At 39.5% G+C, this 25,777-nt stretch overlaps 1 protein-coding gene across 3 annotated transcripts in view; it reads right to left on the minus strand.

The window, feature by feature from the left end:
- MICU2 (mitochondrial calcium uptake 2) overlaps positions 1–25,777 on the minus strand; it is a 110,910-nt gene that overhangs the window by 7,851 nt on the left and 77,282 nt on the right. For 2 of the 3 annotated variants that reach the window (XM_010353213.2, XM_030922146.1), the window contains exons 5-9: positions 24,562–24,609; positions 22,869–22,951; positions 16,978–17,043; positions 11,966–12,063; positions 4,209–4,380 (exon numbers count right to left, since the gene is read on the minus strand). In XM_010353213.2, coding sequence (XP_010351515.1) covers positions 4,209–4,380; positions 11,966–12,063; positions 16,978–17,043; positions 22,869–22,951; positions 24,562–24,609 — 467 coding nt within the window. The remainder of the gene's footprint in view (positions 1–4,208; positions 4,381–11,965; positions 12,064–16,977; positions 17,044–22,868; positions 22,952–24,561; positions 24,610–25,777) is intronic. The other variant, XM_030922145.1, reaches the window with a different exon arrangement.

The raw sequence follows: 25,777 nt of genomic DNA on the forward strand, positions 1-25,777 counted from the left end.
GCTGGGATTACAGGCGTGAGTAACCGCGCCCAGCTGGGTCTCACGTTTCTGTACATCTATCAGAGGCACCAACTGCATTTTTGTTCCAGATTATATCTTCAAGGATTTCACGCCTGTAATCCCAGCACTTTGGGAGGCCGAGGCGGATCACCTGAGGCTGGGAGTTCGAGACCAGCCTGGCCAACACAGTGAAACCCATCTCTACTAAACATACAAAAATTAGCGAGGCATGGTGGCATGTTCCTGTAATCCCAGCTACTCAGGAGGCTGAGGCAGGAGAACTGTTTGTATAGTGGACAGCACTGTTCCTCAGGAGCACAGGACAGCTTTGCTGACTGTCCAGTATCATGAATACACAATGCCACCCACTGCAGCAAAGCTCAGGAAGGCTTGTTTACTGCCCATAACAAAACATTGAGATCACTAACATGAGAGTCCTCAGCCTGATGTGAATCTGCTGTGTGGGCAGCATCTACCTGGGCCTCTCAGCTTCATGTCCTTGGGGCTTGGGAGGCTAGGGGGAACTGACACAAGTATGTTGCTCATGTTGTTGCTACATTATGATAACATTCTTTGTGTCTGACTCAATAGTCTTGTATCTTCTGCAAGCATCCATGAAACTGTGCAGGCTAACTTGCAAAGGGATAAAATTTCAGACACTTTATAGTTATTCACATGTTGATTTTCAGGTTCTTGTGATATATTAAATAGGGAAAAAAATCTCAGACCATTTTTAAATGTGGACAGCACTGTTCCTCAGGAGGAACAGTTCTTGATACTCAGGAGAAGTAGTTCTTGATACCTACTTTTTTTTTTTTTTTTTTTTTTTTGAGACAATCTTACTCTGTTGCCCAGGCGTCATCTTGGCTCACTGCAACCTTTGTCTCCCAGGTTCATCCAATTCTCCCGCCTCAGCCTCCTGAGTAGCTGGGACTACAGGTGTGTGGCACCATGGCCGGCTACTTTTTTTTGTATTTTTTGGTAGAGATTGGGTTTCACCATGTTGGCCTGGCTAGTCTCGAACTCCTGACCTCGAGAGGGCCACCTCCTTGGCCTCCCAAAGTGCTGGGATTACAGGAACGAGCAACCATGCCCAGCCAATCCCTACTGATTTTTAAAGATCCCATTATAAATTAAGAAAACCGATCTTTACATATCAATATCTCCCCCTTCCTCATGTTGATAACTTTTTCTTTTGACTCTGATTATAATTTTTGCAGGGGATGAGGTGAGGCAACAGAATTTTAATTTTTAGGTATTTCATCAAGTTTTCTTTGAAAGGTTTTGGGTTTTGCTTAGAAAGGTATATAACGTAAGATGAAACATTGTTTCCATGTTGTATTCTACACTTATTCAGTCTGATTTTTTTCTTCAACCTTTAATTTTTTGATTTATCCAAAATTTATTTTAGAGTAATGAACGGTATAGAGATTTATGTCCATTTTCTCCCTCAGATGGTCAGTGAATTATCCTAATGCCATTTATTAATTTTTTTTTTTTTTTTTTTGAGACGGAGTCTCGCTCTGTCACCCAGGCTGGAGTGCAGTGGCCAGATCTCAGCTCACTGCAAGCTCCGCCTCCTGGGTTCACGCCATTCTCCTGCCTCAGCCTCCTGAGTAGCTGGGACTACAGGCGCCGCCACCTCGCCCGGCTAGTTTTTTGTATTTTTAGTAGAGACGGGGTTTCACCGTGTTAGCCAGGATGGTCTCGATCTCCTGACCTCATGATCCGCCCGTCTCGGCCTCCCAAAGTGCTGGGATTACAGGCTTGAGCCACTGCGCCTGGCCTATTAATAATTCTTTTACTCAACTAATTTAAAATACTATTTCATAAATACTAAATTTCCCATATGCTTAAGTCTATTCCTGGAGTCTGTCAAATTCATTGTCAGTAACAAACTGTTTTAGTTACCAAGGTTTGATAATATATTTTAATATGTTGACATTCTTTTCATATAAAGTTTGTTTTGTTTTGTTTTTTTTGACATGGAGTCTCGCACTGTCACCTGGGCTGGAGTACAGTGGCCCAATCTCGGGTTCATGCCATTCTCCTGCCTCAGCCTCTGGAATAGATGGGACTACAGGCGCCTGCCACCACGCCTGGCTAATTTTTTGTATTTTTAGTAGAGATGTGGTTTCACCATGTTAACCAGGATGGTCTCGATCTCCTGACCTCATGATCTGCCCGCCTTGGCCTCCCAAAGTGCTGGTATTACAGGTGTGATCATATAAAGTTTTATAGCTTGTCTAGTTTCTTCCGAAGAATTCAATGGTATTTTTATTGAAACCCACGAGTGTTCACCAGTATCTGGCTCTATTCTGATGCCTGCAGATATGAAAGACTGGAGTTCCTTGCCTCCCTGCATTCAGGTGGGGTTATGTGATTAGTCTGGTCAACTACCAAGTGTCAGGTGATGTTTCCAGGCCAAAACATTTAGTTGCTCGATTGTGACTCCCTCCTTCTTTTCCTGCCACAGCCTCTGAGCGTGGTACTTCTTACAGATGATGAAACTCCAAGATGGCACAGCCTCCAGACCCTGAATGGGACTAGACCTCTATGCAGACAGAGACTCCTGTCAGCCCACAATGGACATGTGGCATGACTAAGAAACTCAGTGTCAGCCAGGGAGATTTCAGGGTTAATTTCTAACTGCAGTAAACTTGGGCTGTTCTAATATAACCATTACACTTATAGACTAACTGAAGACAGAATTGTTGTATTTATAATTCTAAGACTTTCTATTCAATAATAGGGGATGTCTTATAATTAGATATGTTTTCTTTTTATATCTATCAAGGCTATTAAGTTTTCTTCTTTTTTGTTACATTTATTTCTAATTGTTATGTATTTATCTTGCAATTATAACTGGGTTCTTCTATTGCATTTTCTTTTTTCTTACAATAGAAGTAACTTTTAAAAAAGTTATATAAGCCGGGCGCGGTGGCTCAAGCCTGTAATCCCAGCACTTTGGGAGGCCGAGACGGGCGGATCATGAGGTCAGGAGATCGAGACCATCCTGGCTAACATGGTGAAACCCCGTCTCTACTAAAAAAGTACAAAAATCTAGCCGCGTGAGGTGGCGGGCGCCTGTAGTCCCAGCTACTCAGGAGGCTGAGGCAGGAGAATGGCGGGAACCCGGGAGGCGGAGCTTGCAGTGAGCTGAGATCCGGCCACTGCACTCCAGCCCCGGCGATAGAGCGAGACTCCGTCTCAAAAAAAAAAAAAAAAAGTTATATAAAATACATGTTCACTGCAAACATTTTTTGGAACAATACATAAAGGTATAAAGAAAGAAAGTAAAAATCACTTGAAACCTCACTACTGTACATGAATAATTATTAATAGCTTGGCAATCATCATTTCATACATCTCATATATATATACACACACATATGCATGTCATTACATTTTCTACTTGTAATTTGTATATAGGAGAGCTGCTGCTTCTTATATATTAGCATCATAACAGGTACGTTATTGAATTCTTTTTTTTTTTTTTTTTTTTTTTGAGGCGGAGTCTCGCTCTGTCGCCCGGACTGGAGTGCAGTGGCCGGATCTCAGCTCACTGCAAGCTCCGTCTCCCGGGTTCACGCCATTCTCCTGCCTCAGCCTCCCGAGTAGCTGGGACTACAGGCGCCCGCCACCGCGCCCGGCTAGTTTTTTTGTATTTTTTTAGTAGAGACGGGGTTTCACCGTGTTCGCCAGGATGGTCTCGATCTCCTGACCTCGTGATCCGCCCGTCTCGGCCTCCCAAAGTGCTGGGATTACAGGCTTGAGCCACCGCGCCTGGCCTGAATTCTTATTGTTTCCAATTTTTCTACTGGATTCTCTTGGGTTCTCTAGGCATATAATTGCATCATATAAAAACAAAGACAACCACTACCCCTTTTCACATTTTTATACTCTTTTAATTAATCTTGTTAATTTGGACTGGTTAAGATTTCCAGAATGATATTAAATAATAGTGGTGATACTTGTCTTATTCTTGACTTTACTGGAAATAGAAAACTTATAATTGCTAGACTGATTCTGTCTTAGGCAGTAGTTTTCCTTCACAGGAAAAGGGCATGTAGAGAACATTCCTCAAGTTGATTTTATATACCATCGAGAGTAGCACAGTCTTGGTTAATTCAGAAGTTTATTTATGTAAACATGTCTAACTTATTATTTCATCTTTATCACATGCAATAATAAAAGGGTATACCAACCTCTCCTGCTGACAACTTCTCTCTCACATTTTTCCAATAAATATCTTTATTTTCAGTGTTAGTGAAAAAAAGTAGCCACTCTGCAAAGTCTTCTTTTCTCATGAAACTCAAACCTTTAGAAAACTGAAGGAATTCCATTTCTTGAATCTCTGTTTGTAAATTTTCCATAAATCTAAATGTTAAAATACGAAATTAGTAAAGTAACTAGTGGCATTCAACCTTAAATATTGTAAATGGGTCTGCAAAGTACCTTCACTATTACCTACTGAGTGAAGGTCTCCTGATAGTGAGCAGGATGAAGCACTAGTGCTGTGCAAGGATTGTGGGGAGAGGGAGGATGCAGAGAAACTGATTAAGTCCAACACTGGCTTCCATCAGTAACTCACTATACTCAATTTGTTTGTATAAGTCATACCTGACAACCTACATTTTGATAAACCTAAAGACTTAAAAAAATATGTAAAATGTTGCTTTGATACATCCAGAGAAAATACTATTCCATGGAAACTAGTTTTTTTCCAATACAGAAAAATTATCAATAATCAGATAAATTTAAAATTGAGGTGGGACACTGCTTTTAGAATGTTAATCATAATTACTACTTCCTAATATTTTTCTTTTTTTTTCTTTTTTTTTTTGTTGAGACGGAGTCTTGCTCTGTCGCCCAGGCTGGAGTGCAGTGGTCGGATCTCAGCTTACTGCAAGCTCCGCCTCCCGGGTTCACGCCATTCTCCTGCCTCAGCCTCCCGAGTAGCTGGGACTACAGGCGCCCACCACCGCGCCCGGCTAGTTTTTTGTATTTTTTTTAGTAGAGACGGGGTTTCACCATGTTAGCCAGGATGGTCTCGATCTCCTGACCTCGTGATCCGCCCGTCTCGGCCTCCCAAAGTGCTGGGATTACAGGCTTGAGCCACCGCGCCCGGCCTAATATTTTTCAAATACCAAAGTTAATCAGTGTAATCAATGGCTTGGCATCAAAAGCTTACTCTATCTAAAAACACAATCCTTTTTGACAATACATGTCAATATGACTCAACATTCCTTTCTTATAAAAACAACATGGCACTTTGATCAAACTGTCATCAATGGCTTCCCAGGAAAGGAACAAGTTGAAAAGATATCAGATTAAAATATATCTTCTTTGAACAAGAACCCAGAAATGTTGCACTTTATTTATAACCTAAATCATGTGAAAAGTATTATCATCTCCACAAATTTTAATATGTTGCAGATCCCTTTATTCACTTTTCCACATGTTAAAAGATTGGTACTATCTGTCATGTCAAATTCAAATGAAAATATACATTGGTTGATAGAAGAGGGACATTCCAGTTCAGTGGGAGAAAAATTATCACTTAAAAAATTACTTGCGGGCCGGCGCGGTGGCTCAAGCCTGTAATCCCAGCACGTTGGGAGGCCGAGACGGGCGGATCACAAGGTCAGGAGATCGAGACCATCCTGGCTAATGTGGTGAAACCCCGTCTCTACTAAAAATACAAAAAACTAGCCGGGCGAGGTGGCGGGCGCCTGTAGTCCCAGCTACTCCGGAGGCTGAGGCAGGAAAATGGCGTGAACCCGGGAGGCGGAGCTTGCAGTGAGCTGAGATCCGGCCACTGCACTCCAGCCTGGGCGGCAGAGCGAGACTCCGTCTCAAAAAAAAAAAAAAAAAAAAAAAAAAAAAAAAATTACTTGCTTCAAGTTCTATATTTATCCCATAAATCTTAAAAGCATGAAGGAGGAGTTTGATCTTAGACTTCTGTCTACATGGTAGGCAAGAGTTTGTTACTTAAAACATTTTCTGAACGTACTGAATACACGGATTCATCAATGCCATGTTTCTTTCTGGGTCAAAGCAGAACTTTATCTAAAATGTGAAGCACTTCGAGTTTGGACTAATCGATCAACAAAATATTTTACTGATATACTTTGCCTTTTATTTTGTTGAGTTTTCCTGCCCTGTATACTGTAATGACATTCCATTGATTCTTATTAGAACTGTTAAATGTATGCTTTACTTGCAAATGAATGTACACTGAATTAGGCAAGCAGAAGATAGGGTATAAAAACATCACTAACTTGTTCCCTTCCTTTGCTTTTTCTTCAGGCTCTATCCGAGCCTCTACCAGAGGCTGAAATATTATAAACTTAATTGCTGTTAAACTATACATTGTCTGGATTAAGCTACTTTAATCTTACCTAATTATCTACTTTTAATGAATATAAGTCCAGTTATGATGATAATCTTTTCCCTTTAAGCCTAAAATCATATTATCTTGTTATAACATGAAAGCCTGGAACATGATCTGAACATGCATATATGAATTGGAAAATTTATAGTAGATAAGGCTGCCAGACACATTGTGAACAAATTACATACTTTATAAATCAGTGGGTTAATTGGAAGCAATGGGAGAGATCTGTTTTTCCTTACTGGAATTGTTTAGGCAGTGGTGTACTGGAGTGGTGCGTACCGGCTGTGAGTCTTTCGTGCACGTCTTCCCATCTCTGCTTCATGCTGGGGAGCTTGACACTGGCATTTATTTATACTACTAATTGGCAAACACTACAAATCAAGGCTGTTCTTCCTGAGACAATGATTGTTAAACATATTTACCAGCACACCACTGCTTCTAGACACCTCTGAATTTATAAAAACGCTTCATGAAACTCAGAAATCCTCAACTAATAATTGGTATTTCAGAACTTTTAACAATCCCAGTCCTAAAAAGTACATCAGTATCAATATCCTCCCCAATTTTTCCTGACGAGAAGAATTGAGGCCAATTTTCTTCCCTCTAACCATTATATATCTTAAGTCACAGGTTTATTTTCAGTTTAAAAAATTCACTGGAATAAAAAATGAGGTCAAGTGTGCCAGACTAGAAATAAACTCAGGGATTATTTCTGGTCACTATGTTTAAGGCTAATCATGGAGCTTAAAAGAAGAGAAAAGAAATGCAGAAGAAAAATCACCAAAGAGAGCAAGAGAGAAGAGTAAAAAAGACCGGAAAAACACAACAAAATCAAAAGGCACGGATGCAGAGCGGGAAAAGGCCGTCAGGAGCTGCCTGAGCAGCCCAAGAGTCAATGCTTTCCCCCAGAACAATATGTAGGTTGATAGAAAACTCAATTTTCACAATTTAAATTATCTGCTGCTTCCTTTTCTTTTTTTTTTTTTTTTGAGACAGAGTCTAGCTCTGTCGCCCAGGCTGGAGTGCAGTGGCCGGATCTCAGCTCACTGCAAGCTCCGCCTCCCGGGTTTACGCCATTCTCCTGCCTCAGCCTCCCCAGTAGCTGGGACTACAGGCGCCCGCCACCTCACCCGGCTAGTTTTTTGTATTTTTTTAGTAGAGACGGGGTTTCACAGTGTTAGCCAGGATGGTCTTGATCTCCTGACCTTGTGATCCGCCCGTCTCGGCCTCCCAAAGTGCTGGGATTACAGGCTTGAGCCACCGCGCCCGGCCGGCTCTTTCTTTTTTTTTTTTTTTTTTTTTTAAAGACAGGGTCTCACTGTTGCCCAGGCTGGAGTGCAGTGGTGTGATCACAACTCACTGCAGCCTTGACCTCCCTGGACTTTGGTGATCCTCCCCACCTCAGCCTCCTAAGTAACTTGGCCTATGGGTGCACACCACCACACCCATCTCTTTTGTAAAGATGAGGTTTCGCCATGTTGTCCAGACTGCTGTCGAAGTCCTGGGCTCAAGCAATCTGTCTGCCTCGGCCTCCCAAAGTGCTGGGATTACAGGTGTGAGCCGCTGCGCCCAGCTCCAGACTCCGCTCTTAACGGCTTTCCACTTTCTCACCCACAACCTCAGCTCTAATGGGCTGCAAAAGACCTTCTTCAAGTATGGCTTAAAGAAAACCATACTATAACTAACTGTATATAGTGGTATTTGCACAAACTCATGGTGCACATTTTCAACTGGGTCCTTGACCCTTACAGACACTCTTCTGCTAGCCTGGAAATGTGTCTTCTTGATTTTACATAGAGGCTATTTCATTTTCACACTCTTTTCTGTTTATCCTCAGCATATGACTTTGCCCCTGCTTCCTACAGAAACTAGAAATCACTGTTTAATAAATTCATTCATTTTCTTATTGTCACTAAAAATTGTAACAACATCCACATGCATCCTTTTCCCCACCCTCTCCTTCCTTTCACAAAGGGCAGGGAGTCCCTTTTCCTGTCCATGCTGCACTCTGAATCCCATCTATATTCCTGTACTTCCTTCCCTTCAGGGACCTTGCTCCTCTAGCAATTCCCTGTCACTCCTGTATTTTCAGCCTTTGCCTCCTTCATCAGTTAAACATGTTATAACATTATACTCCCAGAAACACAAAAGTATAAGCTCTAAATAATACATATGAAAAAATGTGGAATATCAATGATTAATTTGGCTAGTACGTTGGTGCAAGCTTTTGGAAATATTATTAGCAGCCATTTTCTGTTATTTTATGACTTAGCAAAACGTAAAAGATATCTTATGATTGCCATAAATTCCAGCCTAGTATAATTACAATTTTAACTTTAGGGACACTTTGTAATATCTAAGAAAGCTCCTGAAAATTTTCATGCTTAAAGCTTTTGTTAATTTAATTGGATTTAAAAAACTGCGTGATGGTATGACAAATTTCACAGGGCCCATAATTTATAGAAGAACTAATTTAAAAAACATTAAAGTAAGAATTCTAAATAAAATCATTCCCGTTGAAGAAAAGTAAGGTGAGAAACAACCTTAAAAGTTAACTAGTTAGGGAACCGTAAAGTAAAGAGGAGTGATATATTAGTATCGCTGTGAATATAGTTTGAAAAATTATCAGTAATATGATAATATCAGTATTATGATAATAGCTTTCCTTGTTTTAAATTATGATATTTTTGGAACTTTAAAAAACATTGAGAGGGGTATTTTAAATATACAAGAAGAGGTACGGTTTAAAATTTTGTTGAAAAAAATTGTTCTACAGAGCTTAATTGACTCAGTGTAGTTATCAGGTAAACTGGAACTAGTGGGATTAGGATATAATTCAGAAACTTAGATTTCGTTTTTTTTTTTTTTTTTTTTTTTGAGACAGAGTCTCACTCTATTGCCCAGGCTGGAGTGCAGTGGCGCAATCTCGGCTCACTGCAACCTCTGCTACCTGGGTTCAAGCACTTCTCCTAACTCAGCCTCCCAAGTAGTTGGGATTACAGGTGCCTGCCACCTCACCCGGCTAATTTTTGCATATTTAGTAGAGATGGGGTTGCACCACGTTGGCCAGGCTGGCCTTGAACTCCTGACTTCGTGATCCGCCCGCCTCGGCCTCCCAAAGTGCTGGGATACAGGCACGAGCCACTGCGCCCGGCCAGATTTAATGTTCTTTTCTCTTTCTCTCTCTCTTTTTTTTTTTTTGACAGTCTCACTGTGTCACCCAGGCTGAAGTGCAGGAGGCACTTGGATTTTCATGCATTCTTCTTCATTCCTTAAATCTAATTAATCACTGAGCCCTACAATTTTATCTCCTGTGTCTGGAAATCTTTTCCACTTCAAAATCCTTATTGCCACGACACTAGTTCAAGGCTCTTCTTTCTTTTCTTTTCTTTTCTTTTTTTTTTTTGAAACAGAGTTTCGCTCCTTCGCCCAGGCTGGAGTGCAGTGGCGCAATCTCGGCTCACTGCAAGCTCTGCCTCCCGGGTTCACGTCTTCTCCTGCCTCAGCCTCCCGAGTAGCTGGGTCTACAGGTAACCACCACTATGCCCAGCTAATTTTTTTGTATTTTTAGTAGAGACGGGGTGTCACCATGTTAGCCAGGATGGTCTCATCTCCTGACCTCGTGATACGCTGCCTCGGCCTCCCAAAGTGCTGGGGTTACAGGCGTGAGCCACCGCGCCCAGCCCAATGCTCTTCTTTTCTGGAATATCTGAATGGTCTTCTCTCTCATAAAACCTATCCTTTATTCTGCTGCCAGAGTGATGAGCACATCTGACCAAATATCCTTCACGTAGCCTTCTTCAGGGCCTCTCATCACTGAGTTAATCAACAAGCTACCTCTATCTTATGGTGTATAAAACCATCACACAGGTAAGCACGTACTTCCCAGCCTCCGTTCTCCTCACCTTACGCTTACTGCTTTATCAACTCTACTGCTTCTCATTCCCTTTACAAACCACACACTTTCATGCCTCTACGTCTTTGCTCCTGCTGTGTTATCATTCCCTCAAATGCCTCCCTGCCCAAACCACTTTTGCCTGTTAATCCCCGCTAGTTTGTCAAGATTCAGCTTTGTGTTTCTTCCAGAAAGCCTTCCCTGATCACCGAGTCCCAACCTTCACCACAGGGCACACTAAGTGATCTCCGTGCTACCCAGATACCCTATTTATCGAAGAAAGCACTGACTACAATGTGTTTACATGTTTTTCTGCATGTTTACTAGTTTCCAGAAGGTACTATCCCTAGTGTTTGAGGGGTAATTTGACACATAATAGCATATATCACATTCAATAAATCTTTATTAAACTAGATTCAGCTGAATAAGATGCAGGTCTCCTGCCTCCCAAGTCAGTGTTTTTCCCCACTATTCTGTACTGCTTTTTGATATTTGTTTTAAGACTGTGGTTAAGGCCGGGCGCGGTGGCTCAAGCCTGTAATCCCAGCACTTTGGGAGGCTGAGACGGGTGGATCACGAGGTCAGGAGATCGAGACCATCCTGGCTAACACCGTGAAACCCCGTCTCTACTAAAAAATACAAAAAAAACTAGCCGGGCGAAGTGGCGGGCGCCTGTAGTCCCAGTTACTCGGGAGGCTGAGGCAGGAGAATGGCGTGAACCCGGGAGGCGGAGCTTGCAGTGAGCTGAGATCTGGCCACTGCACTCCAGCCTGGGCGATAGAGCGAGACTCCATCTCAAAAAAAAAAAAAAAAAAAAAAAAAAAAAGACTGTGGTTAGTGGAGTAGCACAGGGAGGCGCACTGTCTCACTGTGCATGGAATTATTATCATTGGGAAGATGGTAGACAGGACACTGTATGTTTACAACAATCATATAAGGTAAGCATTGTCATGTCCACTTTTTAGATAAAGAAATGAGGTTAGGGAGGTTAAATAAGTACTTAAAACTAATGTTAGTATAAAGCTTTACTGGAACATGTCATGTCTATTTGTTAATGTACTGTTTATGGCTGCTCTCACACTGCAACCATGGAGTTGCGTAGTTGTGACAGAGACCATATTTTACTCTTTAGGCCTTTGCAGAAAATGTTTGCCAACCCTTGTGCTAGAGAATGAGAGACTACATGAAGCAGAGCTGCAGTGTCCCAGTTGAGACCATCTTAGAAAAGCCAGCAGCCAGCGAACCCATCAGCAGACTGCAAATGCAAGAGTACAGCCAAGATCAGCCAATCCTGTTCCAATCAGGAGAACTGCCCAACCAACTCAAAGACTCATGAAAATGACAAATGGTTGTTGTTTTAAGTTGGGTTGGTTTGTTTTGCCTAAAGAACAACTGATTGCTAGGGGCATGGTTCTTTGTTGCAGACAATAAGTTACTAAAAAGAATTACTGTATTCTATGAAACAAATATTATTTTCTATAAGTTAGAATATTTTGTGCATACTAATTTTAGTTTCTATTTCATAGATTATAAATACTATACAGATCCACAAAATCCACAAACAGTATTTTAGTTTTATGATCTGCAGTTCTGGGAAATGAATATATTCTGTTTCTCTTTATTTCTTACCCATAAAATTTCCCTAAATGAATGTAAATATTTGCATTTACCTTCGAAATTCTTTATAATGAAGTTTTCTTTGTCCTCTTTTTCCAAAGAAATGCATCTGAAGAGTTGTGTTAATTTCAGGTTCTTTCACTGTTGCTTCCTATTAAAAAATTACAGTAATTTAAAATAATTATAAATAAGAAAAATAGAATCTGTAGAGTGGAACTCTTAGAATAATATCCAGAAAGGATTCTTCTTACAACAACACCAACAACAAAAGCTGTAAAAGAGGGATAGAGCCATTCCTTCTGTTATTTTGCATAACACTCCATAACCATTGTTGCAAAGTAGGCAAGAAGCAGTAAGGGCTAAAATACTCAAGGTGGACTTCAGCATGAGACAAGATCCTAGATCAGGCCAAAAAGTAAGTTTAGAATAGTGAAATAAATGTTAATTCAAAATATGATCTCTAGGCCTTTACTAATGAAGCAGGACTGAGAGAGTTAAAGCAAGAAAGTCTTTGAGCTTTTGTTGAATGTTGGAAATACTTGCAAAACACTTTGCTTTTTTTTTGTATTCTTCAGAGCGCCACTGCACTCTAGCCTGGGAGACTGAGTGAGGCTCTGTCTCCAAAAAAGGAAAAGACATTTTTACATATATTAACTTAAAAAAGAAGAGTGTAGGCCGGGCGCGGTGGCTCAAGCCTGTAATCCCAGCACTTTGGGAGGCCGAGACGGGCGGATCATGAGGTCAGGAGATCGAGACCATCCTGGCTAATACGATGAAACCCCGTCTCTACTAAAAAAAATACAAAAAACTAGCCGGGCGACGAGGCGGGCGCCTGTAGTCCCAGCTACTCGGGAGGCTGAGACAGGAGAATGGCGTGAACCCGGGAGGAGGAGCTTGCAGTGAGCTGAGAGCCGGCCACTGCACTCCAGCCTGGGCGGCAGAGCAAGACTCCGTCTCAAAAAAAAAAAAAAAAAAAAAAAAGAAGAGTGTGGAACAATGTATAGCATGTTACGGCTTATATTAAAACATATAAGCATAGAAAAAATAACACAGATGTATCTATTTATTTACATGTATACTTATATATGCATAAAAATCTCTGAAGAATACAAAATACAAGAAACAAAACGCTTTTCCTAATTATAAAATTAACAGGTGAGAATTCCATTAAACGTAGTAAGTGAGGCAGATTCGCACATTCTTAATTCTTTAATAAAATAACAAAAATAACAAAACTGCTAAAAAACAAAAAAACCATTGGCAACCAAGTAACAAAAGCAGGTACAAGGTTAAGCCACAAATTTTGAAAAAGAGCAGTCAGAGAAACACTCGACTCAGGTGTGGGACAGTCTAGCGTGTCTCCTAATCCTACCACCACTCCCAACCCTGCTTCTCAGAAGTAGAAGGGGGATGTCAGCTTACTGCCTTAGGAGGAGTTCATCAACACCTTGAATTCTGTGATAAGTAGATTAACAGGGTGAGAAGACAACCCTGAGACAAGTCATGGCAAACTCTTCAGAAGAAGGTCCTCCCTGGAGCTTGGTGGGACTTGAGCAGAGTGAAGAAGGGCTTCTAGCTTTCAGGGCACTATGTTAAACTGAGGGAATAATCAGAATGGGATACACCTTGGAGGGTGGAGTGGGCTGTGGTCTGGGACATTTTAATAGACTCACAGAGAGACAGTGGAGTCTAGGTGCTCTAGCAAGGGTTACATTTAGACCAGGGAACTCCCTTCTCTCCTTTAGTATACAAAATGGTGGACCAAATGCATTATCTGCAGCTCAGGGGAAAAGATAAATTAGTTCTAGATAGCGTGGGAAGAGTATTAAGGAGACTCTCACTCGTGCTCTACCAGAGCAGAGAGGCTCTGGATAGAGCATGAGCATGAGGAAAATGTAAGGCATGACAACTATACAAAGACACTGTAGCAAGAAATAGCAAAACAACAAATCAGGCAAAAGGCACAAAAACCCAGTCTAGAAGAACTGATAACCCAAGGAACAAATGAGTACTCCTCACGAGACCTTTAAAGAAACTACCTTTTTATGTTGAGGTAACTACAGATTTCACACACGCAATGCTAAGTAAGAAACAATACAAAAAGATCCTCTGCCTTTACTCAGGATCCTCCAATGGAGGCATCTTACACAACTATGGTAAAATATCACAACTTCACAGTCAACATACAGAACATGCCTTCACCACAAGGATCCCTCAGGTTGCTTTTATAGCCACATCAGCTTTCCTGCAGCTCCCACCCTCTGACAACTATTAATGAATTCTCCATTTCCATAATGTCATTTCAAATATGTTATATAAAATCATACAGTTTGTAACTTTTAATCAGTTTGTAACTCCCACCCTCTGACAACTATTAATGAATTCTCCATTTCCATAATGTCATTTCAAATATGTTATATAAAATCATACAGTTTGTAACTTTTAATCAGTTTGTAACTCCCACCCTCTGACAACTATTAATGAATTCTCCATTTCTATAATGTTGTCATTTCAAACGTGTTATATAAATAGAACCATACAGTTTGTAACTTTTAAGTACTGGCATTTTTTTTTTTTTCCTCAGCATAATTCTCTGGAGACTCATTCAGGTTGCTGTATCTTTCGCCATATCAATTGTGTTTCTTCTTATTGCAGAGCAGTATTTCATGGTAACGGAGTCCCACAGTTTATTCACCAAAAGATATCTAGATTGTTTCCAGTTTGGGCTGGATGCTGCCAAATTGAGCTGCTAAGAACATTTGTGTACGAACACAGGTTTTAATCTCTCTGGGGTACAATCCCAGGAGCACAATCACATTTTCCAGAGTGGTGGTTTTACATTCCCACTAGCAATGAGTGATTCAGTTTCTCTGCATCCTTGCAACCATCCAGTGTGTCAGTGGTTTGTTTTTAGTCATTTGGAAGGTGCTGAGTACCCTTTTATGTGCTTGTTTTTGCCTATTTTCTTTGGAGAAATATTGGAAGTCCTTTGTCCCGTTTTTAATTGGGTTGTTAATCACTTTGTTGTTGAACTGTAAGAAGAGTTCTTTATATATACTGATAGTAGACCCTTATGAGATATGTGATTTGCAAGTATCTTCTTCCATTATGTTGTCTTTTCACACTCTTGACTGTGTCCTCTGATGAACACAAATTTTTTTTTTTTTTTTTTTTTTTTTTTTTTTTTTTTTTTTTTTTTTTAGGCAGAGTCTCGCTCTATCGCCCAGGCTGGAGTGCAGTGGCCAGATCTCAGCTCACTGCAAGCTCCGCCTCCCGGGTTCACGCCATTCTCCTGCCTCAGCCTCCCGAGTAGCTGGGACTACAGGCGCCCGCCACTTCGCCTGGCTAGTTTTTGTACTTTTAGTAGAGATGGGGTTTCACCATGTTAGCCAGGATGGTCTCAATCTCCTGACCTCGTGATCTGCCCCTCAGCCTCCCAAAGTGACAAATTTTTAATTTTGATGAAATCCAACATATCTACTTTTTCTTCTGTCGCTTGTGATTTTAGAAATCATGATCTGAGAAACTGTTGCCAAATCCAATGCCATGAAGCTTTGTTCTTATGTTTCCTTCTAAGAGTTCTGTAAGTTTAACTCTTACATCCATTTGAATTAATTTTTATATGTAGTGTGAGATAGGAATCCAACTTTATTCTTTTACACACAGATATCCAGTTGTACCAGCAACATCTGCTGAAGAGATTTCATTACTTTTTGAAAACTGTAAATGGTATTATATTTAAAATTTTAGTGTCCCCGGTGTTGACTGATAGTATATACACATGTGACTGATTTTTGTACATTTTTCTTGTACCTGGTGACCTTCCTAAAATCAATTATTAGTTCTAGAAGTTTTGTTTTGCTTTGTGATTTTTTTGCAGATTCCTTGGGAGTTTCTACAGAGACAATGCCATCTATGAAAACAGACTGTTTCATTTCTAACTTTCCAGTCAGTAGGCCTTTTATTTCCTTGTCTTGCCTTATTGGAGTGGCTAGAACTTTCAACACTGTATTGCACAAGAGTAGCAAGAATGAACACCCTTGCCTTGCTCCTGATGTTAGCAGAAAATAATTCGGTCTTTCATCAATAAGTTTAGCTGTAGGTTTTTTATAGATGCTCTTTACCAAGTTCAATGCCCACCTCCCTGCCCTATTTGTTTTAATGAGTGCTTTTAAAAAAAGTACGGGCGGGGCACAGTAGCTCACACCTGTAATCCCACCAATTTGGGAGGCTGAGGTGGGTGGATCACGTGAGGTCAGGAGTTTGAGACCAGCCTGACCAACATGGTGAAACCCCGTCTCTACTAAATACAAAAAATTAGCTGGGTGTGGGTGGCATGCACCTGTAATCCCAGCTTCTTGGGAGGCAGAGGCAGGAGAATCGCTTGAACTGGGAAGGTGGAGGTTGCAGTGAGCCAAGATCGCGCCACTGCACTCTAGCCTGGGAGACTGAGACTCTGTATCAAAAAAAAAAAAAAAAAAAAAAGACATTTTTACATATATTAACTTAAAAAAGAAGAGTATGGAACAATGCATAGTATGTTACCGCTTATATTAAAACAGAAAAAATAATATAGATGTATCTACTTATTTACATGTATACTTATATATGCATAAAAATCTCTCTGAAGAATACACAAGAAACTGAAAGCAATAATTGCCCAGGGAGGAGAACTGTGTGACTGGGAGGGAAATTCTGTTCTACCTACACACTCCGGTGCACCACCTGAGTTCAGGAACATGTAAATAGAGCACATATATTTAAAACAGTCATGTATTGCTGAGAAATGCATTGTTCAGTGATTGTCACTGTGCGAACATCAGAGTGTACTTACACAAACCTCGATGGCATACCCCACTACACACTTCTGCTATACAGTACAGCCTATTGTTCAGACTACCATGTATATGCAGTCTGCTGTTGACTGTAAAGTTATGTGGTGCATGACTATTAAAAAAATTAAATTGCTGATACCAAATCTATTGGTAACTATTGGGAATATCTGAACAAACAGAATAGAGTAGCTATTATAAATATCAATTGTTTGGAAATCATCTGTACATACCTGAGATCCAGTTTCATTAGTTTTCACTGTCATCATGTCATCTTGTTTACTTATGATCTTCTGCAGCTATAAAGATTGCAAACATGAGTTTACATGTGTGCCTACCAATTTTTCAAAACAACCTAAAAAACAGATGCCAACTTGTTGTTGTTATAAAATATATACTAGTTGTTTGCTAAATATTGACTTAAATTCTTTCTAATCATAACTCCTATTATCTTTTTCTCTTAGACAATGTAAGAATCAAAGGACAAAAGAGATAACAAAAGTATTAACAGTATTATTACTATAATTTTCTACTAAGAAAGCTAGCTTATTTAATAGATACATGTTCTTAGGCAGCACTCTATAAGAACTTCAAGATTATGCTGTCTTTTCAAGAGAATTTTTATTCATAATTAGTTGTATCACTAGTTTATGGCAACATTTTCAAGCAAATAGGTTTTTTTTTTTCTTCTGAGACAGAGTCTCGCTCTGTCACCCAGGCTGGAGTGCAGTGGCATGATCTCTGCTCACTGCAAGCTCCGCCTCCTGGGTTCACGCCATTCTCCTGCCTCAGCCTCCTGAGTAGCTGGGACTACAGGCACCTGCCACCACGCCCAGCTAATTTTTTTGTATTTTTAGTAGAGACGGGGTTTCACCATGTTAGCCAGGATGGTTTCGATCTCCTGACCTCGTGATCCACCCGCCTCAGCCTCCCAAAGTGCTGGGATTACAGGTATGAGCCACTGTGCCCGGCCTATAATTTTTAAAAAGCTATTTATTTCATACACATAGTCTTCCTTTTCCCTTTATGCATTTAAAACACATTAAAATAATTTAAAGACTTACATTTCTACTGATTGGGATATTGTAAATAGTACTTTGAAATTGAGTACATTAAAAAACCTACCTGCCTTTCAGAATCATTTGTATCAATCCTCATATGGAAAGCACATTTAAAAAAGAAAGCATTTTAAAAGACTCAGATGTAGACAAAATCCCAAACTATGGATTCAAATCAATTAGGAGACAAATCTCTATCCATTTTTTTCTAGGCTATTTAACAGTTTGAAAACTGCTGCAATTAATTCCATATTAATTATTTTGAATTTAGCCATTTCTATTATGTTTGTTTCAGGCAAGTGGTTTATTTCTAGTTCTCTAAATCTCTCAGCCAGTTTTCAATGCCCCCCTTTCCCCTACTTATTTATTTTAGGGAAAAAAGTTAAAAAGCTTTATATCTATTTTGCCTTTTATTTTAAAATTTGACAATCAAATAATGCCAAGTTCAATATCCAAACATTTCTCCCTGTGCTTATTCCCCTGGAACCTCTTAAAAATGTTTATTACAGAAAATTTCAAACATAAGTCAAATGAACATAATTCTACAATAAGTCACCATATAGACATTATTTATCTTCAATAATTATCAGTATTCTGCCATTCCTGGCTCATCTGTACCTCTGCCTGCTCCCTGTCCCCCTCCCAATTATTATTTACAGCTCTTCAGGAAAAATTACATATATTAAAATGTACAAATATCAGCCATACAATTTTGACAAAGTTTCTTTGTGTCTCTTCCCAGTCAATCCTGGTTTCTCTTTTATTCTTGTTCCCACAGAGACAGTTCTGTTTTCCCCACCTAGTTTCTCCTAGTTTAGAAAATGAAATAAATCAAATTAAACAGTATGTATTCTTTTGTATCCGCCTTCTTTCACTCAGCATAATGGTCTTGAGATTCACCCATGTTGTTTGCCTGTCAGTAGTCTGTTGCCATTTATTGTTGCGTTTTATTACATTTTATGAATACAGCACTATTTATTCATTCATCTGTTGATAGATGTTTTCATGGCTCCAGTTTTTGACTATTGTGAATCAAAATGCCACAAACATCTTTTACAACTCAATTTTGTGGATGTGAGTTTTAACTTTTTTTGGATAACAGATCTGTTTAACTTTATAAGAAACTGCCAAACCATTTTCCAAAGTGAATTCTGGTTCCTTCACATTCTCACCAGCATTTGATGTGACTAGTCTTTTTAATTTTGGTCATTCTCTTAAGCGTAGTCATATGTCGTTGTGGTTTTAACTTGCATTTCCCTGATAACTCATGTAAAAGGTATCTACATTTATTTAAAAATAACTCTAGCAGGTATATTTAGTATGACAAAACTATAATGCTACTATATTAAGTGTGCAGTCCTTCCCACCAATATGAAAGCAACGTGAAATAAAAGGACCACCTAAGAGCAACCGATACTAGGAAACAGATCTGTCATTAATCTACTGTTTAGAGAGACTGCACTAAAACCCTGGCATGTATCCCACATAAGCACATGTACCATTGATCAAGGTAAATATTAAATGGATTAACCATTACTGGCTTTGATCACGGTTGGTATTTTTTATTATTAGCTGACAGAGAACAGCTCACACAGACAGTTGGTACTTTATGAGTTCTTGGGATAAAGAAGTAAGCAATACACTTACTAACACAGTTTTCAGATCTGAATGCTAATGAAACATGAATATTCACAAAACACAAAAGTAACAAAGTGAGGCAATCTGTATTTTAGGACATCTTCACAAGCCTTTTATTACCATACTTCATTATTACTTTTACATTTGCGACTCAAATCACTTTGTTGCATTTTAGGTATTAAAGTGATTCTCATTACTTTTCTAGTACATATATGGTGGGGAGAGCAATAAATAAAGTCTACTAGGAAAACATTTAGATAAGCTAAGATAAATCCCTGCTTTTAAAATACGCTTTTTTGATGTGAAAAGAACTATTTGGTTCTTTGAAGAAAATTTCAAATAGAAGACGCTACATACAGCCAGGCACAGTGGCTCAAGCCTGCAATCCCAGCACTTTGGGAGGCCGACATGGATGGTCACCTGAGGTCAGGAGTTCGAGACCAGCCTGGCCAACATGGTGAAACCCTGTCTGTACTAAAAATACAAAAAATGAGCCGGGCACAGTGGCACATGCCTGTAATCCCAGCTACTCGGGAGGCTGAGGCAGGAGAATCGCTTGAATCTGGAAGGTGGAGGGTGCAGTGAGCCGAGATTGTGCCACGGCACCACTCCAGCCTGGGTGACAGAGCGAGGCTCCGTCTACACACACACACACACACACACACACACACACACGCATGCTACATACTTAGGTTTACTAATACAAAGACCATGAAAGTGAAATAACTATTCAAATAATTAATGTAAAAGTAGTTTTTCCTCTTCAATGCTTTTTTTTTTTTAATGACATGCTGTATCAGCTCTATGGGTTATCAAGTTTAGTGGTTCATTTCTACGATGAGCACAAAGAATCTTCTTTCATGTTTACAATGGTGACCTTTATACACTTAAAAACAAAATCAATGATGTATCTTTACATATTCTTTCTGATATTTTCTTAATTCATGAGGTGATCATAAAACAATTTTCCAACATTTATGGAGACATCTGTGGTATTCAGAAATTGTTCCATAAATTCAGCATGCTAAGCTATTGCGTGAAAAAATGTATCAGAAAGGATTTTAAAGTAGGTATGCATAACAATTTCAGGTGTAGAGGCTGCAGGTACAATAAGGACTGTACAGTAAAAGGCACATCAATGTAGCCCCGTGAAAACAACAACAATATGTCTTCTATTGCCTTTTTTCATGTTCAGTTTCATGCTCAGAATCTCCTTTGTCTGCAGACTTTGTGATCTGGCCACACATCACTAAACATTACCACAGTGTATCAAAACTTTGGTGCTGATGAGTATGACGCCCACTATTATTACCGGGGGCTCCGCTACGCCCACTTTATAAAATTGCCTCCAGCTTTCCTATTCTCGGATGTGTGTACAGTGGGTCCAGTACTCCCAAGATTTGGCTCTGTGTGCCTTGTGACTCCCAGGAATAAAAACAGAAATAAAATCCTCCCAGGTTGGAGAGGATTATGGTAAGTGCAAATCCTCATGGCTTAGCTAACCTAACAGAATTTCACTGATTTAGGTACATGGCCTTTTCATACAAATTACCCCCTATGAATAACAATAGTTTTAAATCTATCCATTTCTTGTCTTCAAGGTAGAGAGAAGTAACTGCATGGTACCTTGTGACTTATGGCACTGGTATTTCAGGTCCTACTTGTGCAAACATGTTTCCTTCAAATATTTATTTGAGGTATTTGATTAAGTCCTCAAATATCTCAAATGAATATTTTTATCTACTGCTACCAGTTTTGAAGTTCTTTTTTTTTTTTTTTTTGAGACGGAGTCTTGCTCTGTCGCCCAGGCTGGAGTGCGGTGGCCGGATCTCAGCTCACTGCAAGCTCCGCCTCCCGGGTTCACACCATTCTCCTGCCTCAGCCTCCGGAGTAGCTGGGACTACAGGCGCCGCCACCACGCCCGGCTACATTTTTGTATTTTTATTAGAGACGGGGTTTCACTGTGTTAGCCAGGATGGTATCGATCTCCTGACCTCGTGATCCGCCCGCCTCGGCCTCCCAAAGTGCTGGGATTATAGACGTGAGCCACCGCGCCCGGCAAATGTACCCCTTTAAAATGCATTTTTTGCTTTCAAGATCATGCACTGGATGAGTTTTGACAAATTTATATACCAATGTAACCACCACTCCAAAGAAGATCTAAAATATTTCCAGTACTCCAAAAGTTCTCTCGTTTTTCTTTGCAGTTAATTCCTCACTCCCTCCTGGCCTCAGGCAACCAGTGATCTGCTTTTATTAGGCAAGTCCCCTTTTCTGAAACTTCAAATAGATATAAACATACAGTATGTACTCGTCCATGTTGCTGCATTTATCAGTGGTTTGTTCCTTTTTACTGTTAAGTATTCTATTGTATGGATCCTATTTGTTTATCCACTCACTTGATGAACATTTCAGTTGTTTCTAGTTTTGGCTATCATGAATAAAGCAACTATGCATATTAATATACCGGTCTTGGGTGAATACATTTTCCTTGACTAAATAAGAGTGGAATTGCTAGGTCATATGCCAAGGATATATTTTACTTTAAAAGAAGCTGCCAGGTTTTGTTTTCTAACATTTGTGTATCATTTTATTCCCACCAGCAATGTACGAGGTTCATTTGCTTCATATCACAAAGGCTTTTTAAAAAATGTCATAAGCCATTTATGTACACGCCTAATTTGTTATTTACATAAGCACTCATTAATTCATCAATGATAGCTAGTATGTGCTAAGCACTATACTATATATTTATCTATGTTTTCTTTTCTCCATAAAGCACTGCAAAAGATTAAAGACACTTAACCCTAACTGGCACATATCAAACTGTTGACGTGCATTGAGGTATTTTTTATTTTTATTTTTTTGTATTACCACCAAATTTTTGGGAACAGAGTGAAATTTACTTGTTGGGTGTTCTAGAGTTACATCTTAGAAAATACCATTTAAACACATTTTCAGCTCTTCAAATATTAGCCTTAGAGCTAATTCCTGGAAAATTTGTACCAATTTATAACTATTGCGGCATTTTCACTTTTTCCAATTCTTTATGAAGGCTTAAGTTTTTATTGTATTATTTTTGTATTTCTTTAATAATTTTTAGTATTTTAGCATAGCTTCAACACATATTCTTTAAAATATATATATCCTATGGAACTCTTACCATATTATTTGCTGAAATCATAAAAATATAACCCTAAAAAACAGATACTTCAGCTTACTTCTCTTTTCGGAATCTTATACAGTTCACTTATTGGTGTCTTCACGGCTGTATTACAGAAAATTTAGTATTTTTGAATGTCCAAATAATTTCCTGATAGTTCATATGCAAACAATGAATACAATTTGGATTTTAATGGAAATGTGAAATCATCACACAAACATCCAGGTATTTTACGATAAACCTAAAATAGTTAGCATCTACTTACCTTAAAAAATTCCCTTTTCTCAATCATCTCATTACCATCTGTATCCAGCATTTTAAAAGCAACATGAAATCCAGAATGGGGTTCTGCAGTGAAGTGAAAAATGAATATTTAAATGTTGATGAAAAGCAAGTTATTTGCAGATAGAGAGATCTTCAAATTTGACATAAACTAGCAGAAACTGTATGAGTAAGTGCCTACTCAGAAAAATAATGATTTCTTATAACAATTCCAAAGGCTGATATTTGGTATTATGGCTTTGTTCCCTGTCTTTTCCAACACCCTTTCCATAGGTGCTGCTGCTCTGCCCAGTAAGTGTTCTGCCTTTCAATGCAAAATTAGTTTGTAGGCTTAATTTATTTCTTTAGCTCTAGTAGGGGCTTTTCTATATTCTTACAGTACATTGGTTATTTTCAAATTAATGATTACTTTTTATTTCCCTTTCTCAGAGTACTTAAAAAAAAACAACAATGTATTTTGCAATCATTTTAGACTTACAGAAATCTTGTAAAATAGTACAAAGAGTCCAGAGAGTCCCCATATACTCTTTCCTCAGCTTCCTCTAATTTTTCTTTTCTTCTTTTTTTTTTTTTTGAGGCGGAGTCTCGCTCTGTCGCCCGGACTGGAGTGCAGTGGCCAGATCTCAGCTCACTGCAAGCTCCTCCTCCCAGGTTTACGCCATTCTCCTGCCTCAGCCTCCTGAGTAGCTGGGACTACAGGCGCCCGCCACCTCGCCCGGCTAGTTTTTGTATTTTTTAGTAGAGACGGGGTTTCACCGTGTTAGCCAGGATGGTCTCGATCTCCTGACCTCGTGATCCGCCCGTCTCGGCCTCCCAAAGTGCTGGGATTACAGGCTTGAGCCACCGCGCCCGGCCTTCTTCTTTTTTTTTTTGAGACAGGGTCTCACTCTGTCACCAGGCTGGAGTGCAGTAGTGTGATCACAGCTCACTGCAGCCTCAACCTCCTGGGCTCAAGCAATCTTCCCACCTCAGCCCCAACAAGTAGTTGGGACTACAGGTGTGCACCATCACACCTCGCAAATTTTTAAATTTTTTTTGTAGAGATGGGGTTTTACCATGTTGCCCAAGCTGGTCTCAAACTCCTGGGCTCAAGCTAAAGTGCTGGGGTGAGCTACCACACCTGGTCTTCCTCTAATGTTAACACTTACATAACCACAGTACATCTATAAAGACTAATAAATTAACATGGCACAGCATTATGAACTACACTATCGACTTTATCTGGGTTTCATGTTTTTTCACTAATGCTGTTTTCCTCTTCCAGGATTAAATATAAGATACCATGTTGTATTTATCTGTCATGTCTCCTGAGTCTTCTCTAATCTGTATCAGTGTCTCAGTCTCTCCTTGTTTTCCATGACCTCCACATTTTGAAGAGTACTGGTTAGGTATTTTGTATAATGTCAGATAAGCATTTTTAAAGCCAAGACTACCACTATGATTCTCTTGTTCAACAAACTTCCTATTAAAGAGACAAAGCAATGGGCTGCTACAGTGCACAGGAGGTAGAAGAGACCCACAGGGATAACCTAATCCAACATTATCATTTTGAAGATATAGAAACTAAGGTATCAATGTTTTTAATGATAAAGACATAAATACCAAACTTTTAAAATCCTGTTTGGTAAGAACAAAGAATTTCACATGATCTCTGAGAAAAACTATGGGATACTTACTAGTGAGGATTGTAAGCAAAAAAAGATACTCAGTATATGAAATTAGCCCTGAAAGAGAGAAAATAAAAACATACCAGAAAATAAGCTTTAGAATATACAGAGACATTAACATTGAAATTTCACCGAATAAAAAAGTAATTTTACTTGAAATTACCTCTCTTTGATACAGTGGAAAATTTTTGTAATAGTTGAAGTAAAGTCCTAATACTTAAAAAAAGAAAGTATGGTTCATCAGGTACTGTTACTAGTAAGGAGGTTGTGACGGTTGGTGGTAAGTGTCAGTTTGACTGTGTCAGACTGAACATCTTGAGCAGCCAGATCAAACACGGTTTCTGGGTGTGTCTGTGAGATGAGCATTTAAATAGGTAGACTTGGTAAAGCAGGCTGTCCTGTCCTCCCTAGTGAGGGTGAGCATTATCCACTCTGCTGAACAAAAAGCAGAGGAAGGAGAAATTCACCCTTTTTTTGTGCCTCACTTCTTGAGCTGGGACATTTTATCTTCTGCCCTCAGACTGGGGTTGACACCAATGGCTCCCCTCGTTCTCAGGCCACCAAACGAGGACTGAATTACACCACCAGCTTTTCTGGGTCTACGGCTTGCAGATGGCAGATCACAGGACTTCTGTACCTCCATAATTGCATGAGCCAATTCTTCACAGTGAATCTATCTGTATCTCCTATTGGTTCTGTTTCTGTGGAGAACATTGACTAATACAGAAAAGGAATGGAAGCTGGCTTGCAAATAACAGACATCCATGACAAGTTTTATTTACATGGCACTTTACGTAACTTCTAATTAAATTTTTACTATTCACAGCATCTCAAGTGAAGCAAATTTATAAATTCAGTAGAATAACAGAGACTTGGATATATACTGAGAGTCAAATTACATTATTTAAAATGTAGTAATTAGTTCTTTGTAGCAGTTACTTTATTTTTCCTTTGGAAAATCATTCTTAGACAGTCTCAAATATGCAGTTTGGGTAGGATGACCTTACCTTTGCCTCTGCAAGTAAATGCTAATTGGCTAAAGCCAATCACTGCATTTCTGTGGAACTGACGCAGGGATGGGCAAGTAGCTCAGGCCCAAGCTAATAAGCAGGTTGCACTAGTCTGGTTCCAGGGACCGGTTCAGGGATGGGCTCACATCTAAGTTGGGCCACTCAGAGTGGTACAGCAGGATTTCTGATGCAAATGCTGATAACTGACTTTCACG

Source organism: Rhinopithecus roxellana, chromosome 18, assembly GCF_007565055.1.
Source record: "Rhinopithecus roxellana isolate Shanxi Qingling chromosome 18, ASM756505v1, whole genome shotgun sequence".
Taxonomy (NCBI): Eukaryota; Metazoa; Chordata; class Mammalia; order Primates; family Cercopithecidae; genus Rhinopithecus; species Rhinopithecus roxellana.